Below are 16,415 nucleotides of genomic sequence, written 5' to 3'. Positions count from 1 at the left end.
TATTTTTAATTAGCCTTTTTTATTTATCTCTGAGATACTTTTGTATCTTTATTTGAATGTTTTTGTATTTGAATGTTTTTCTACAGTTCCTTATTTCTATTCCATTGAGTAACAAAACCTTTTTCTTATTACTTAATGCTTTTATCCCAACGATAGTCTATCAATGCATAGATACTTTTGTATCTTTTAGACTTTGATCTGCAAAGCATTCGTTGGCAGCCGATTGCATGCCGGAAAATCTTGGTGTCATTAGGAAATCAATTTAATCAAAGCCAAGAGAACTAAATGGATTGCTAAATATATTTGTTATTTATTGACTTTTTAATTTTGCCATGCGTCTGGTAACTTATTGGCATTATTGTGACAAGGCCTAACAACAATTGTTTGACTTTGAAATTTGATTATAAAGCCCGTGTGAGGGTCAACCAAATGCGAGTCTATGCATGGACATAACTTTATATATATATATATGCCATAACATGCGCCATCCAGACCAACATCGGCGGAAGAAGCCGCAGTCGCAGCCGCATCTACAACAAATTCCACATCGAGTGTAGTTCAAACACGATGCGTTTGTGCAATATTTGCGGGACCTTTTGGGAAAAGGCCGCCCGTTGAGAGCTGGGCAAACAAACATACACATACACATAGATAAACAAACAATCTGAACATGCATAAAACAAGACACGATAGAATTATGCATAGAACTTTACAAGAGAGCAGCACACAATTATATCGGTGGCAGCCTTTCCCATCTTCCATCTTGCGGCTATTTCAATATTTGTGCCGCTCATTGCGTTAACTTGGCAGACAACAACGACACTGATTCATAACTATACTTTATGCTGGCGAAAATCAAAAGGGCAACTATTGAAAACGAGAGTGGAAACCGGAAATGAGTTCATCGAGATTTTAGAGAAACACAAAATAAAGCAAAGGGCAACTTTTCGGACTATTTTTCATTCTCATCTCAATCAATTTCGTTAAGTCATTCCATTATCTATATGCTCCATATTATATGAGTTGCATATTTAATGGAGTTGCATGCTCTCATTTGAAAAAAAATCGAAAAAATTTTAATTTGCAAAATTATTAGAATTTAAAGTAACATGCGTACAAAATTTAAATGCAATATTATGCATTTACATTTAACAAATGTAAATTTTTTTTTTTTTTAATTTAAATTTTTAATATTTTTCCACTTTTATATTAAAATGTGGAAGGATAGAATTCAATATGAAAATCATTAATTATGCATTTACATTTTATTTTTATTTAAATATAATTTAAAAAAAAAGTTTAAGAAATTTGAATTTCATATTTAATATGTTTCCACTTTAATTGCAATATGTTAAATATGTTTGCATTTAAATGAAATTTTAATATGGCACTATTTGGGTTTAAAAAAAAAAGACATCTCCAATATTTAAATAATACAATTTATAATGATTTTTTTTTGTGTGTAACAGAGATAGAAAGTGAGAGAGAGAGAGAGAGAGAAATAAAACATTTACGATATTTCATTTAATATTATGTGTAATAATATGCACACATAAAACATTCGCTATTAATTCATGAATTATATTACCAAAAGAAATAACAAATTTGATAGCACGCCTCGAACAAATCACACAATAAATATGTATGCATTTACGTTTTCCGCAGCTTTGCCCCACTGTGCATGGTGAACGCTGACGTCGCTGCCGAATGCTGTTTGGCCAATGCAAATAACAACACGAGCCGCTGCGACGTCGCGACGCTGGCAATAAAAACATAAGCCAAACGCATGTGACATAGACAACTTGGCAGCCACTAGACACGGGTTGGGGTTGGGGCAGTGGCAGGGGCGGGAGGGGTATTAGGGAGGCACTGATTGCTGTTCAGTGTTGCGTGCTGGCCCAGTCTAGCGGATGGCCCAGGGGCTGCGAGGAAGTAAAAGCCACTTGAGCTGCAAACTTGATTATGCCATATGCCAATACAGAAATCAAAACGCGCTCGTTTTCAGTTGCATTTAGTTGTTGTCTTGGTTGTTGTTGTTGTTTTTGGGCGCGGAATGTTGCGTTGTCGTCCGTGTGCGCAGAGGTACATAGCTTTTGGCCAGGTTAGCCAAACCATTAACAGTCATCAGCATGCATGGCGGTCAACGGCAATTCCGAGTGCCAATTGCATGGCGTAAAAAAATGGCTGACAACGACAACAACAACAACTGCCACTTGATGAACCCTGAACATGAAAACAGTCAAATAGTCAAACAGTCAAACATTCGAAGCAACTGGTTTTCCAATGCAATCGACCTCTTTTTCTCGACGAGCTGGAGCAAAAGCCGCCAAGAGGCGCGCGCTTATCTTGCTGCAAGCTGGCTTTAATCAGAGATTTGCATAAGCTGCAGCGGAGTCGTTGTCTTTAATATGTTTATGGCTAAAACGTGTTTAGGCCAGGCGCACTCTTCTTCATATTTGCATTACAAAGGCAATTTAAGTGCGCCGTTGCCTGTCAAGCGCTTCATTGCCATTGAACTGATTTGATCGAACATCAATTTAATTGCAATATTTTTTATGGCCACCCAGCGGTTGGTATATATTTATGCGTCTGCACAGTAAACAAAATCTGGGTTTGAATTGAATTAAATTTAAAAATTGTAAAATGCAATTTAAACAAGTAAGAGGTTCTAGTCGGAAGCTCCCTTCCAATATCAAATGCATATATATATTTTCTATTTTAGAAGCAATATGTCAAGTTTGGTGACTCTAGCTCTTATTATTTACCAAAATTGCCCAAAAAACAGGATATCGATATCGATTTTTATCGATTGCTTGGAAACGGAGTAAGTTATTGATTATCGGAAAGAAACTCGGTCTGCGCAGGCACTAGGAGCACCTACATCTAAAATTTCTAGCTCTTATAGGTTTTGAGATCTTTGCGTTCATACATACGGACAGACAGACAGACGGACATGGCTAGATCGACTCGGCTATTGATGCTGATCAAGAATATATATACTTTATGGGCTCGGAGATGCTTCCTTCTGCCTGTTACATACATTTGGATTTTGCACAAATACAATATACCCTTATACCCATTTTTAATGGGTTCAGGGTATAAAAAGTAAACAAATTTTTTGGCGTATTTCAATAAATTTTGGGTTTTTATTTCATGAGCCCAATGAAAATAATTAAAAGGGTTTATCAATTTTAGGTATTTGTATAAAGTAATATATATTCTTTGTTTCTATAGGAACGTCGAGCTCCTGAGCCACAAGAGCTAGAATCTTGAAATCTATTCATTTCAACTTATCGATATTTGTCCCTGTATTTATCGATAAATATCGATATCAACCCCATGTTTTGGAACTAGCGTTTAGTATATAGACAAAATAATTTATTTGTTGGCATTTACACAACTCTTAAAGCCACAAAATGCTCTAAAAAATGACATAAAGATCGGACAATAAGCACCGAAGGATTAAAAATAAATGCCAAAATTATAAAATATACACTTAAGTCTTATTTACTGTTTATTTTAAAACGAAATAGTTTAAAATCTTGCTACTGTACAATTGGGCTTACATTTTAACACATTTTAACACAGATGAATTTGAATTGTAGCCAACTTTTTGTCACTGTGTATTTTGCCTAGGCCTGCGCGCTGTCTTTGATTTTATAGCCCAGGCACTGCCCAGAGGCTGGCCTTCGCCTTGGTCTCAGCTAGCTGCTCGACTAGGAAGATTTGTTGTGTCTTGGAAATCAATTCAATTAGCACATACACACACACACATAGTTTGAGTCAGCTGGCAGCTATTTGCAGCGGCTATATTATGAAATTGGAGTTCGGTTTGAAATTCGCGCGCACACGTTTTGAATGCGCGGTTCGCTAATCGCGCAATCAACTGGCGGGCATAGCGCGCATATCAAACACAACAACATGACAAATTGATACAACTAAGCACACGCACACACACACGCGCACACACACACACTCACTTAGCTGCGTGCGCTCTGTGGTTTTGGCAGGTGGCTGAGGAGAAAGTTTCCAACATTGAAACAACTTTGCTGTTGTGTGTGTTGCCATTGTTGTTGTTGCTCAAGCCCCGAAAAAATCAAAAGCTAAACACTCACAAAAAATAAATGCCAAGCCATATAAAAGATGAAAAAAAAATGCTCAGCTGAAGAAGCAGCAACAAGAAATAAGTTAAACGGGGGGAAGCGGCGCAACCGATTATGAAATCGCCGTCGATGGAATTCGAATCAATGTAAATACATACACACACACACACACACATGTATACACATGCATATGTCTGTGTACGTATGCATGCATGTATGCGTGTAGTTATGAGGCGTGCAGCCTGACTTTGGCCAAGTCTCCGCGGCTGAGAAACTCTTTTGCAATATGGCGAGCAGCAAGCAACGAAATGAGGCCTGGGCCTGGCACAGACAACTCTTCAGCAATGCGGCAACTTGGACTGGATTGGCTTGTAATTGAATCACACTTACGCGCACATCAACACACACACACACACACACACACACAGATGTGTATGCACTTAGGTATGTACAGTTGGTTGGCCACATAACGCACCCAAAGAGTAGGAAGCGACAACGCACTTGACAGAGTTGTAGCTGTTGCTGTTGCTGTTACAGTTGCATTCGCTGTTGTTGCTGTTGTTGTTGTTGTTGTTGCTGGCGTTGCCGTTCCAGTTGATGCCACCAACAATTGCCGCTCTATGGAATTTTTCACTTTTGCTTTTAATAGCCAGTGTAACAGAAGAAGAAGAAAAAACGCGAGCAGTCAACAGTCAAAAGACAACAGACAACGGATAACAAAATGCAAATTGCATGTTGGTCATGTTTTGTTATTTCTTATACCCTTTAGTTAGTGCAAGTAGCTTATATAATTCATAAATTGGTTATGACAAGTTTTCATAAAGCAGATGCTGGTAATTGCCCTAAACAGCTGCAATTTAACACTTAGTATGCCTATTTAAAATAGATTGCTCATAATTAAAAAAAAAAAAACAGCATACGACTTTAACATATTGCAACTGTTAAAATTATAACAGTAAAAATTTGGTGTAATTTAATGTGCCATGAAATTAACATGTTAACACAAAATAACCTGTTATGAACATTACAATACGATTTTTTTCAATTACTTTGTTTTAAGTTATATTTAGAAATTGTAACTCTCACCTATTTTTTTCGGTATGTATTTTGTTGGTAATGAAAAAAGTACTTTCACAATAAATACAACTCTTTATTATTCGTATTGCTAATTCCCATGAATTGGAATTTTTGACAAATGACAATTGGAACTTTAGTTTCGTAGGTGGACCAGAAGAAAAAACCAATAGGAATTTTAAATTTGCATATTGAAATTATTAAGAGTGCTCCAAAAGATATTTCTGCTAATTACATAATGATTTTCAAATTATTTAATAATAACATATGCCATCTTAACATAATTAATTTCAGTGCAGGGTATTTTCAAGTGGATCTCCGAGTGAAAGCAAAACTCTTACTTGTAAAAATGTGTTTTTTTTTGTTGTTCATTTTTTGAATTTTTGAAATTGCCGCTCTTCACATAACTGTAACCTGAATGTGATGCAGGCAGTCTGTCTGTCTGTCTGTATGTCTGCGCCAGATGTCGCTTATTTCGTTAGGCACACGCAGCGCCGACCAGGCCGGGACGGGTCAGGCCGAGGAAGTCGGCTGCTGACATTGATTTTGAAAAACGGAGGCGACTTTCGAGCAGCATCGACAGTTGCAGGAAATGGGAAAAGTTAACAGCGCAACAGGATACGAGCAGCGTACGCGGCGCCATTCCAAAACAACATTTTTGTTTTAATGGCACACAATAGAAATGGGCCCTCGAGTGTTTCAAGTGTGGCCAGGGGAAACGCACTTACAATGGCCGAAAGGGACAGTTGGGCGCAACATGCGTTGCACATGTGGCGTCCGCTTACAGAAGTGCGGGAGAGAGCGGGAGAGCGAGTGTGGGAGAGTGACCCCAACCCAATTGGATGGAATTGAATTGGACCCAAGTGTGGCCAGTTGCATAATTATTGGGCTAGCCAAAGCAGGGAAATGCCAATGATTAGGCAATTGATAAGGTTCCACAACAGCACGATCTATAAGTAAACATAAATAGAACTAACCTCGCTTTTGCTATTTTCGATATATATATATATATATATATATATGTATATACTCTTGTTGCTGGGCCGAGTCGCCGACGCTTTGGCGTGTTGTATCTGATGGGTGTCACGCACTAAAGAAATGCAAATGAAGCCGTTTGCTTCACTTTCAGATGAGGCGATGGCAACACACACACACATACACTTGGTTATTTATTTTTTTAAATTTTTTGTAGTGTATTTAGTGGAGCACGTCTATTTATTATTTAAAGCACAAAGGCTGTTGTATGATGCGTATTAGTTTTGTTTATTTGGCCACTTTGCAAACAAATCCACATAATGGTTCTAAATGGTAATAAATTTTTAACATTTATATAACAATCGCACAATCATTAACATGCCAACATTGCCAGTGCGAACAATTTCGTTTTCTATATTGTTTAAACAATCAGGGTGTTACTTTTTTATTTCTTTTTTTTTGTAGATACGGGCTCTTTGCTTTTGCTGCTGCACGCACGGAGGTTAATTGTTGTACGATTAGCACGCTTTTGATTTAGCTGCGTGTGAAGAACTTGCGGTTCGGCTGCGTTTAAACAATCTGACGTGTTGTATCCTTTTTCGCTCACGTTTATAAACTTTTGGTAAGCTCAAGCGACAATCTTTTCTTCCCGAGTACCACGACTTTCACGCTCAGCTGTTCTCGATGAACTGAACTCCCCACGCTAAGTCCAACAGCTGTTCACTGTTAACAGCCAGCATAACAGTGGCAATTTCATTAACATTTGGTGTTATTTACAGCGCGCATACAAAAAGGGCAGTTCCAGTCAATGGGGGATCTATAACGCTTTCTTTTAGATAAGTGCAAGTTATAAAACAATCAGCGGGGCATTTGGTTTAATGAGTTAAAAGTTGATTTTAATCAACCGCTGACAAATATATGGGAGTTTGTTTTTTATATGAAAGTAAGGTTAAGCGTTGCCACTGCTGTGAACAACAGCCGCTTTATTAGCGTTGCCACTTAAATGGTTCTTGTCTTCACTAATCGTCAGCCGATTTTTAACAGAAAACGCTGTTCGATACATCGAACAAACATATAGTTTGAAAAGATTAAAATATAAGAAACAATTTCTCAGATCTAGTTTGCATGTTAAATTTCAAAAAAACATTATTTCTAAATCAATATTAAATTAAAGCAATTTTCGATGTCAATCCGATATTTGACGCTGGCAAAAATATCACGTTTTAAAGTGATCGATACTGGCATTATATCGATAGTTTAGGCGTCGCTAATTGTGATTTGCAATTTCACTTTGCCTACTTCATACGTGCATATTTTTTATACAAAATTAAATTAAATATAATCAGAATATAGCTCAGCTCACGATATAGCAACAATGTCGAATACGCAAGCGACAGTTACCGCATACCTGGCAGCACAAAAGAAGACCACAAACAAAGATCTCGCTGCCGAATGGACCCTCATCGAGGAGCTGCACAATGAAAAGTAAGCATTTTCTATGTTTTATGGCCTTTTCTGTTTTAGTACAATTTTCGGTTTTTCATAGATTGTGGAACGAGCTGACAATCAAGCTTGTAACATTCGTGCGCCACGAATCGCTGCAGGACGAAACAGCTCTGCTGCAGCTCTATCAAAACTTTATCTCCACCTTCGAAACAAAGTAAGTCGCAGCCGCACTTAAAATAGGCTGTTCCATTAAATATTTAAATATTTACAGAATTAATCCATATGGGCTGATTCAAATACTTGAGGTGGTCGTGGATAATATAAGCGACAAAAAGGAGGCCATTGATTTCCTGGAGAAAATGAAGGATAAAGTTAAAATATGCGATGAGGCCGTCTGGTATCTGCAAGTCATGCAGGGTAATCTATATCTAAGCAATCTGAACGATTTGAATGCTACCAAAAAGATCATCGAGGAGTTGCGCGACGTCCTGGAGGAAGCCGGCAACGTAACGCCAGTCCATGGCAAATACTATATGCTGGCCTCACAGTACTATCGCCGCGTGGGCAAGCACAGCGAATATTATCGCTGCGGCCTGCAGTTTCTGGGCTGCTCGCTGGACGACTATCCGCGGGATCAATGGGCGCAGCAGGCGTTCTTTTTGGGTCTGGCCGCTCTGCTGGGCGATGGCGTCTACAACATCGGTGAGCTGTTGGCGCATCCCATTTTGGAATCCCTACAAAATACGGAAAACGAATGGCTCGTTGAATTACTGAAGGCCTTCAATACGGGCGACATAAACAAGTGAGTGCTGCAAGTCTCTTAACTCTTGCAAACTTCTACTAAATTGTGTTGCCCACAGATTTAATGAGATGAAAACTATTTGGTCTAAAATACCCGATTTGGCTGCTCAAGAGGTTAAATTGCGTCAGAAGATTTCACTGCTCTGCCTCATGGAGATGACCTTTAAGCGTTCGGCCATCGAGCGTGCCATTTCCTTTGCCGACATCGCCCGAGAGACAAAGCTGCCGCCCAAAGAGGTCGAGTTTCTGATCATGAAGGCTCTGGCTCTCGATTTGGTGCGCGGCGAGATCGATCAGGTCGCCGGCGTGGTCAACATGTCCTGGGTGCAGCCACGCGTGCTGAATCGCTCACAAATCGCTGGCATGGCCAGCACACTGGACACATGGATGGGCGCGATCACAAACATGGAAAAGCTTATGGAAAATCGTGCTGCCGAAATTCTCACAAACTGATTATAGGTTTTCTTTAATTTCCATTTGCGTATATCCCTTTTGTATTAAACCAACACGCATGCCGAATGCCAACTACACAATTGGTTTTACTTCAAAGTTTCCTTTTGTGAGGTCGAATTAAACTAAAGATTCTGTCTAAATAATAAAACCAACATCGGGATTAATCCGAGTCTAAAGAAGTCGAGCTTTAAAACCAGAAAAGTTTTCATATTTGAAATGAAATAAATGATGTTATGTTACTTTATTCATGCAATAACGGCTAGGTTAGTTGACGCCAATGGCTTCCACATAGCCCACGCAAGTTTCTGGATTGAAGATGAACAAATTTCGATGAGGAGCTTCCATTTTGGTCACCACCTTGATAACCTCCTGTGCCACAACGCCGCCAACGACAGCGACTGCTGGTGAGATCTGTGCGAAGAGCAAGCCAAGTGCATCGCTGGTGAGAGTGGAGTTTGGTGCCAACTCGTCTCGGATCTGCTCCAGCAGCTCAATATCCGCCGTTCTGGTCTTGTAGTGGGGATCACGCTTGTTTTCGCTGCGGAAGGTTTGTAGAACGCGCAGCAGGATGATGCCGGGACCATCGCGACGCAGCTTGCGCTGGTAACTAGGAGCATTAATGTCGAAGTCGAGCCAGTTGGAGTACGCCGGATACTCGACCTCGCGTTGCACTGGAGTGGACACCGTTTCGTATTTGACTTTCTCATTTGGCTTCGAGACAACCTTGTACTTGAAAACATTCCTAAAAAAGAAGGCTATAGGAGCGGGTCTATATATAGCCATTCGTCAGTGACTTACTCCACGTAGCTGTGCTTCTGCAAGCCGGCATAATGGAAGCCAAACATGCCCCAAACGTCGGTGGCAAAAAATTTAACGCCCAAGTCCCGGCATATGGTGTCGATGCGCAATAGCTCTGCGTTGCTGGCGCCGTTTATGACGACCACATCGAATTGGCCAAAGAAGTCAGCTGTCTTCTCCTTCAATGGCTGAGTGTCGGCGGATATGTCCACCATCGGATTGAGGGCACGAGCACGTGTCAGGGATGCCTCGGCCCGGTTGAGGCCCAGCGATTCACGTGGCGCCAGGAATTGTGAGCAGAAATCCTCCTCGGTAACCAATTTGTCATCGTGCAATTTCACCAAGTTTACACCAGACAAAATGATATTCTTGGTAATTTCGGCACCCAGTCCATTCAGACCGGAAATCAGTATATTTGCTGTGCGCAGTCTAAATGAGAGCATTTAATTGTTAACTGTTATTCTCTTTTTTTTTTGCCATAAATATTTAGACACCCGGCTAACCGGCAAACTGACCGTTTTTGTGATTCCAAGCCCCAAAGTCGTATTTGTCTATCATATAGCTCATTTTCGGCTTCGGTGAGCTCAACGCCAGTTTCTTTCGTGTCTTTATCTACGTCCATTTTCATATTTAAGCAAAAATTGTTTCTAAATGTTGCAAAAAGATGTACGCCAAAAATGCTAGAGATGCATTAATCATTACAAAACTATCGATATGTTAATATGGCTAATTGGTGAGTATTAAAAGTCGATAACAGTATTTATTGCTGCACTTGTTGCACTATCGACGGCTAATACTATCGACTATTAAAAATCGATAGCTGTATAGATTGCTGCACTGTAACTTAAGAGAGCGCGCATTTGAATGAAAATAAACGCTCTTGTTTGGCATTTTTTTTATTTAAGGCTTTTAATAATATAATAACAGTATAATTATGTATGTATTGTAGAGTTGTGTTCACTATAGATACTATACAGTGATGATCGTATAAATGTATCGCTTTTCTCCACAAATCCATCCAAATGTGTCCACAAGAACCAAAACGTTAAAGTAAAGAACAAAATCTTACTGACCCAATCCAGGATATATAGACGTCGCAGCACTTTTTTAGCGTACGGCAACGTGGCATCACTTTCGCCCAGAATATAGGTGCGCATGCCACGTATATAGTTGCTAATATAAGTCTCCCAGTTGACCTGGCTAACCGATGTGTCGAACAGTTCCTGATCCGTGGCATTTAGTGTGTTGCTCATCTCCTGAAATTTCTCATTTCTAAAGTCCCAGTCTTTTGTTGTATAGTACTGCAACAGCTTTAACCCGGTGGAGATTTTCCGCTGAACGTTTACCAAGCTGAAAAGAAAGATTTTTGGAATTAAAATGTTGATCAAATAATTCCGGAGGAGCAGCACTTACAATGGCTTCTGGCCGAAGATCAGCAGCCAGAAATCAATGAAATACGCAGGCAAATAGTGAAAGAATATGACGCAAAATAGATGATGGTAATAGTTTCTCTTGATGGAGCCACCCGGATACCACAGCGCAAAGCTAAGTGGCGTTTCGTAGAAAAACTTGCGACCCGTCTCAATGCTCTCGCCCCAGGACATCAGCGCCTTGCTGGAGATGCACAGATTGCAAAACTCCACCTGACTCTGTTGGCCAGCCTTCGAGCCGGCGCTGACCTTGCCGCGCTGATAGCCGCAGAGTATCATACCGTTGATGGCCTTGTCGACGGGTATCACCGTGGAGGCATAGTCCGGATTGCAGTGCATCGAACGGATGACACCACGCGCGGCGCCAATCATCAGACCGGTTGGTCCGTTAACGCCCTCAATCCATCCGGGCATGGGCTCGTGTATGGCCGCCGTCACTGGACGAACAAAATAAGGTTACTTGTCAAGCCCAACCAGTTTGCGGGACCTACATACCGATGGAAGGCCTTGTGACGATAACGGGCAGCTTTTTGTTATATCTGCAAATTAGATCTTCGGACAGCGCCTTGCTGTAAGCGTACGTGTTGGGCAAACCGTTGAGCAATCTGCAAGTGGAAATTTATGTAGTTGACTCTCAGCAGCAGTAGCAGTCACCACATGTGTCTTACTTGGGTGTTATTTCCGCCAGGCCGGCATCGTCCATGGTCTCGACCATTTCGATGATGGCAAAGGGATTCTGTGGCGCCGCATAGGCGCGCTCCTCCAGCACGCTCTCATTGCACTGACAATACGAGGTGGACACATGGATTAGGGCGAGCAGGTGGCTCATCTTCTCGGCCAGCTGGAGCACCTTCAGGGTGCCCAGCACATTCATGTTGACCATCGGACGCAGCGGCTGATCGAAGCGCACATTGGCCGCACAATGGAACACAATCTCCACGGTGGAGGCGAGCGTGTTTATGTCATTGGCGTTCAGGCCAAGGTCCGGCTCGAGCACATCGCCCTTTACAATGCGCACCTTATGCACGATGTCGGGATTCTTCTCCAACAGCTTGCTGAAAATCTGCAAAGATTCAACAGCGGGCCATTAATTAACACTCGCGCTTGTGTTATGTTGTTGTGTGTAACTCGAGTCGGAGTCTTGGAGTCTTGGAGACGTGGAGCAGCTGCTCAAGAATCGCCTAATGGGCCGCGACAGAAATGAATAGTCATTGTAAGTTTTTGGATTTTTTCGACACACATAATGACTACCTTGACTTATAAATGTCTGCCGTGTGTCTCTGTTTTATGGCTCGCATTCATTTGGCCATTTTATTTCGTCGGTAATTTTGGTAATTTGCTACCAACTTTTTGGGCCGTTAAAGCGGCCGTTACACTAAGTATAACTTTTAAATAACTAAACTGATTAACGGGCTCTATTCACAGAACTTTGGCTAAAAACTGGCATTGAATTTGCGCTTAAATCGCATAATTAACGAGAAAGTAAGACTATCTTCGGCACGCCGAACATCTAATACCCTTGCAGACCCAACCTTTTCATAATGCTTTGCCCGTATCTAAGAAGCACAGGGAAACTAGTTAATGCCGAGTTTGCTCAAGATATCTAGAAAAACAAAATTTGTTTTCATACAAGAATTAAATTTTCAACCGATCGTTCCTATGGCAGCTGTATGATATAGTGGCCCGATCCAGCTGGTTTTGACATGCAATAGAAAAGTTTCATTAAGATAGCTTTAAAACTGAGAGACTAGTTCGCATAGAAACAGACAGGCGGACAGACGGACATGGATCTATCGACTCGGCTGTTGATGCTGATCAAGAATATATATACTTTATGGAGATGTCTCCTTCGATGCGTTACACATTTCACGACAAAATTATAATACCCTCTGCAAGGGTATAAAATCATATATATACTCGCATTTAACAGACATTTCATTTGTTTGTATTTGGAAATATTCGCTGCGGAAATATTCTCTCTTCTTTCGTCATGTCTCCTTAATAATAAGCCAGTGGCCAGCTATGATTACAGCTAATTAAACCAACTAATTGTAATCACGTGCTAAGTCTGGCATTCGATTTACACCCAACCGGAAAACGATTGCATTGCAAAATTAGTCATTCGTGATGCATTGGAATAGACGTAATATCAAGCCAATAAAACAGAGTGTCAATTGTAATCGAGCAGCAAATTAAGTTGAATACAATTAAATTAAATTAAAGAAATGTGTTAAAGTTAAAAGATACAGCTGTGCAAATAGTTTAACTATGGAATAGTTAGGTAATTGTGATTAATTGGGGTTTAACATTTTAGTTTAGTTTTACAAGGTTTCATTTACATTGTTTATCGGTACACTGAGAGAAAAACGCACTGCAAAGCATCTTAAAATTTTTAATACATTTCTTAAACAAATATTCATAAGTTCTTGTAGTATGCATATAGATAGTTATACTTGAAAGTAAACTACAAGAAACGTATCAAGAAAGAATGCCCAAGTCGGTCTTGCCCGATTTGGGGTTTCCTAGAACCTTCTTCTTGGAGGTAGCTATAAACTGAAAGTTAAATAATCTGTATATACTAATCCAGAAGCTTAAAATCCAGCTCCAGCTCTTATAACCTAAGAAACTTGCTTAAAAAACAGTAGTTTGATATCGATTCTTATCGATTGCTTGGGCGTGGGGCAAGCTATCGGTTATCGGAATTATCGAAATTTCACGTCTGTAGCTTTTAAAGGTAACGAGATCGACGACTGTTCAGAGTACATACGGAAAGACAGACAGAGGGACGACTGGACGAACGGACGGACGGACGGGTAGACGGAGGGATAGACAGACGGACATGGCTTGGTTATCGATGCTGATCAAGAATATATCGATTTAATGGGGTCAGAGATGCTTCTTTCTGCTTGTTACATACATTTCCACACAACCAATATACCCTTTTAGCCCATTTTTAATGGGTTCATGGTATAAAAACAGCAAAAATGCTTGAATTAAGTAAAAACTATTTCTGATTTAAACTACAAAAAAAAGCTTGGAAAAAGAACAAAAATCTCAATCTTTAAAAAAGCCTAAATTTTAATTAATTGAAGTCAAACAAATCCTGAAATAAGTAAAGTAGGTCTTGCATTTTGGTCAAAAAAAAAGAAAACGTTTTTATGCAGAAATCTCGGCTAGTTTGAGACCTTGACCGAATTGCTATGGCTTATTGTCTGCTTCTTCTTCAAACTCTATGAATCATCTCAGCCAGAGTCTCAATTACATCTGATCCAATCGCATGTGTTGAAAATTGCACAGAAGAGGGAGGGGCATTGTATGTGGAGAAGGGGTCCAATTGGGGGACTTTACTGAACTTACGACACATCGGAAATACTGCTCCTTGCGCACGCTCGGCTCGACGCCCTTCTTGGTGCGTATCAACAGATAGATGGCATTCAGATTCGCGCAGCTGCGCAACAGTTTCTCCACGAGCACTTTGCCCATGAAGCCCGTGGCGCCCGTTATCAATATCGTTTTGCCCGCATAGAAATTGGCAATATCCGATACGCCGGTATCCGAATCGGCCTCGTTGTTCAGTAGCTCCATGCTGGGTGGGTTGCCGGGTTGACGAAGTGAGTCTGTGCTGCAAGAGAAGTAGAAGAGTTCAATTAGATCATATGCCATGGTCTGTCTGTTTGTGTATGTGCATGTGTGTGTGTGTGTGTGTGTGTGTGTGTGTGTGTGTGCACTTTGTTGTCATTGCAAATTAAGATCTAATACGGGGGCCACACTTGTTGAGTGTGTGCTTAACCCACTTACTCTGCAAATATTCTATTTCAATGTCAGCTTTTACGAAATACATATCCAACACAAAAAGCAGCAACAACAACAACAACAACAACAACAACAACTCGGCTGTAATTGGCGTGAAGGGATTTTCGACCTCTGTTTACACTTTTGTTTCCCAGCCAACGCCAGACTTCATTTGTTTTTATTGTTGTTGTGTTTGTTGTTGTACATTTATGTGGTTAAATAAACAGCATTCAGTTTAACAGGCAGCTCATTTATTTGCTTTTCGTTGTATTTAATTTTTTTGGTCAGCTTATTAAGACAACGCCGCTTATTTGGAAAGAAAGTAGCATGCTTAAATTTTAGATTTTATTGCCAACAACAATTGCTGCAATTAAGCAAATGCGGCTGTAAACCTAGTTTTGAGAGTTTTTAATAAAATTAATGCATAATTATGTGTGTGCGCGCCGAATATTTCAACAGCAATTAGAGGCAAAAGGTTACAGGTCAAAGGCTAATGCAATGTTAATGAACCAAAATGTTTGTGCTATTCAACAAAATTCTGTGAAATTTATGCGCCAGGCCCCTTTATTTTCGCGCTGGCAAAAAGCTTAAATATCTAATAATAGAATAAATAAATGAATAACCAGCTGGTTGACGCAATAAACAAAAACTACAATAACAATATTTCGCATGCCAAAGGCAAACGTTGCATGCGCCTTCTAGCCAAACAAAAGACTTGGAACACAAACTCGATTGGCTGCGCGGCCTGCGATATGCATCTATTGCAATATTTGCCATTAATTTTGGTGCCCCCCCCCCTCCTACCCCTTCTGCCCCTCTATGTAGATGCCGTTGCAGATTTTTTGTGCACACACACACACACACACACGCACAGAGAGAGACTTTGCGCCTGCCTCCGCTTCTCACGCTTCTGTCTTTGGGTCGGGTCAACAATACAAATGGATATTCACGTAATATTCACGAAATTATGACACTTTATTTGATTTTTGTTTTTTTTTTTTTTTTTTCATTTTCGCACTGTGAATTTGTGCATACTCTGTTTTTTTGTTTTAAGTTTTGGTTATTTTGTCGCTTTGTAAATTGTTTAAGTTGTGCATGCCACAGGCAGTCACAATGGCATAGTTCACAGTAGTTGCGTTTAAGGACCCAAATCAGTAACCATTTAGCGCCTAATTAGCGCATGCTTAACAAATACAGAAGCTCTTGGCGCTTTGTTTTCTTTAATAATTAACGCCGACGGCTAAACACAGACATTTTTTTGATTTATTTTATTTTATTTTTTGAGTAACTGAAACTCACTTTTAAAGTTGTATTTTTGTTGTTTTTAAGTTTGGCTGCTGCTGCTAAAAAATTGTTCGAATTGAATCAGTTGAGTACTCAGCCGCGACTGAATACAAAGCGGGCAATTGGCTTGAAGTTATACTCGCCGTAAAGGAAATTTAACGGCGTCACCACACACACACACACACACACACACACACACACGAACACACATGCACAGACGGGCACAGACATGATTTGCGGTACGTCTGTCGCAGCAGCT

At 40.3% G+C, this 16,415-nt stretch overlaps 3 protein-coding genes across 3 annotated transcripts; 1 reads left to right on the top strand and 2 right to left on the bottom strand.

The window, feature by feature from the left end:
• The first annotated feature begins 7,341 nt into the window (after positions 1–7,341).
• Positions 7,342–8,924, top strand: LOC115764672 (26S proteasome non-ATPase regulatory subunit 13). The gene is made up of 4 exons (XM_030707859.1): positions 7,342–7,637; positions 7,699–7,812; positions 7,870–8,400; positions 8,459–8,924. The coding sequence occupies exons 1-4, from the start codon at positions 7,528–7,530 to the stop codon at positions 8,850–8,852; spliced, it is 1,149 nt and encodes a 382-aa protein (XP_030563719.1). The 5' UTR covers positions 7,342–7,527; the 3' UTR covers positions 8,853–8,924.
• Positions 8,925–9,062: 138 nt separating this feature from the next.
• LOC115764673 (SUMO-activating enzyme subunit 1) lies at positions 9,063–10,331 on the bottom strand. The gene is made up of 3 exons (XM_030707860.1): positions 10,166–10,331; positions 9,651–10,079; positions 9,063–9,594 (listed from the first exon to the last, which is right to left on the bottom strand). The coding sequence occupies exons 1-3, from the start codon at positions 10,276–10,278 to the stop codon at positions 9,117–9,119; spliced, it is 1,020 nt and encodes a 339-aa protein (XP_030563720.1). The 5' UTR covers positions 10,279–10,331; the 3' UTR covers positions 9,063–9,116.
• Positions 10,332–10,550: 219 nt separating this feature from the next.
• LOC115764660 (putative fatty acyl-CoA reductase CG5065) lies at positions 10,551–16,249 on the bottom strand. The gene is made up of 6 exons (XM_030707846.1): positions 16,172–16,249; positions 14,438–14,702; positions 11,749–12,143; positions 11,576–11,685; positions 11,064–11,517; positions 10,551–11,000 (listed from the first exon to the last, which is right to left on the bottom strand). Exons 2-6 carry the CDS (start codon positions 14,663–14,665, stop codon positions 10,583–10,585), a joined length of 1,605 nt encoding a protein of 534 aa, XP_030563706.1. The 5' UTR covers positions 14,666–14,702; positions 16,172–16,249; the 3' UTR covers positions 10,551–10,582.
• Positions 16,250–16,415: the final 166 nt, after the last annotated feature.

The sequence above is a fragment of the Drosophila novamexicana genome, unplaced genomic scaffold (genome assembly GCF_003285875.2).
Source record: "Drosophila novamexicana strain 15010-1031.04,08,12 unplaced genomic scaffold, DnovRS2.1 tig00000870-arrow-arrow-pilon, whole genome shotgun sequence".
Classification (NCBI taxonomy): domain Eukaryota; kingdom Metazoa; phylum Arthropoda; class Insecta; order Diptera; family Drosophilidae; genus Drosophila; species Drosophila novamexicana.
Note: the sequence above shows the minus strand (reverse complement) of the source record. Positions and strands in the feature narration are given on the sequence as shown.

Bases quoted from the DNA above. Each gene is read 5' to 3' on its own strand.
- LOC115764672 (XM_030707859.1), top strand. From the start codon at position 7,528: ATGTCGAATACGCAAGCGACAGTTACCGCATACCTGGCAGCACAAAAG. The intron at 7,638-7,698 runs GTAAGCATTTTC...GGTTTTTCATAG, and splicing joins GAGGAGCTGCACAATGAAAA to ATTGTGGAACGAGCTGACAA. The intron at 8,401-8,458 runs GTGAGTGCTGCA...TGTTGCCCACAG, and splicing joins AATACGGGCGACATAAACAA to ATTTAATGAGATGAAAACTA.
- LOC115764673 (XM_030707860.1), bottom strand. From the start codon at position 10,278: ATGAAAATGGACGTAGATAAAGACACGAAAGAAACTGGCGTTGAGCTC. The intron at 10,080-10,165 runs GTCAGTTTGCCG...GCTCTCATTTAG, and splicing joins GGCTTGGAATCACAAAAACG to ACTGCGCACAGCAAATATAC. The intron at 9,595-9,650 runs GTAAGTCACTGA...CTTCTTTTTTAG, and splicing joins CAGAAGCACAGCTACGTGGA to GAATGTTTTCAAGTACAAGG.
- LOC115764660 (XM_030707846.1), bottom strand. From the start codon at position 14,665: ATGGAGCTACTGAACAACGAGGCCGATTCGGATACCGGCGTATCGGAT. The intron at 12,144-14,437 runs GTAAGTTCAGTA...GAATCTTTGCAG, and splicing joins AGCAGTATTTCCGATGTGTC to ATTTTCAGCAAGCTGTTGGA. The intron at 11,686-11,748 runs GTAAGACACATG...TTCCACTTGCAG, and splicing joins CTGGCGGAAATAACACCCAA to ATTGCTCAACGGTTTGCCCA.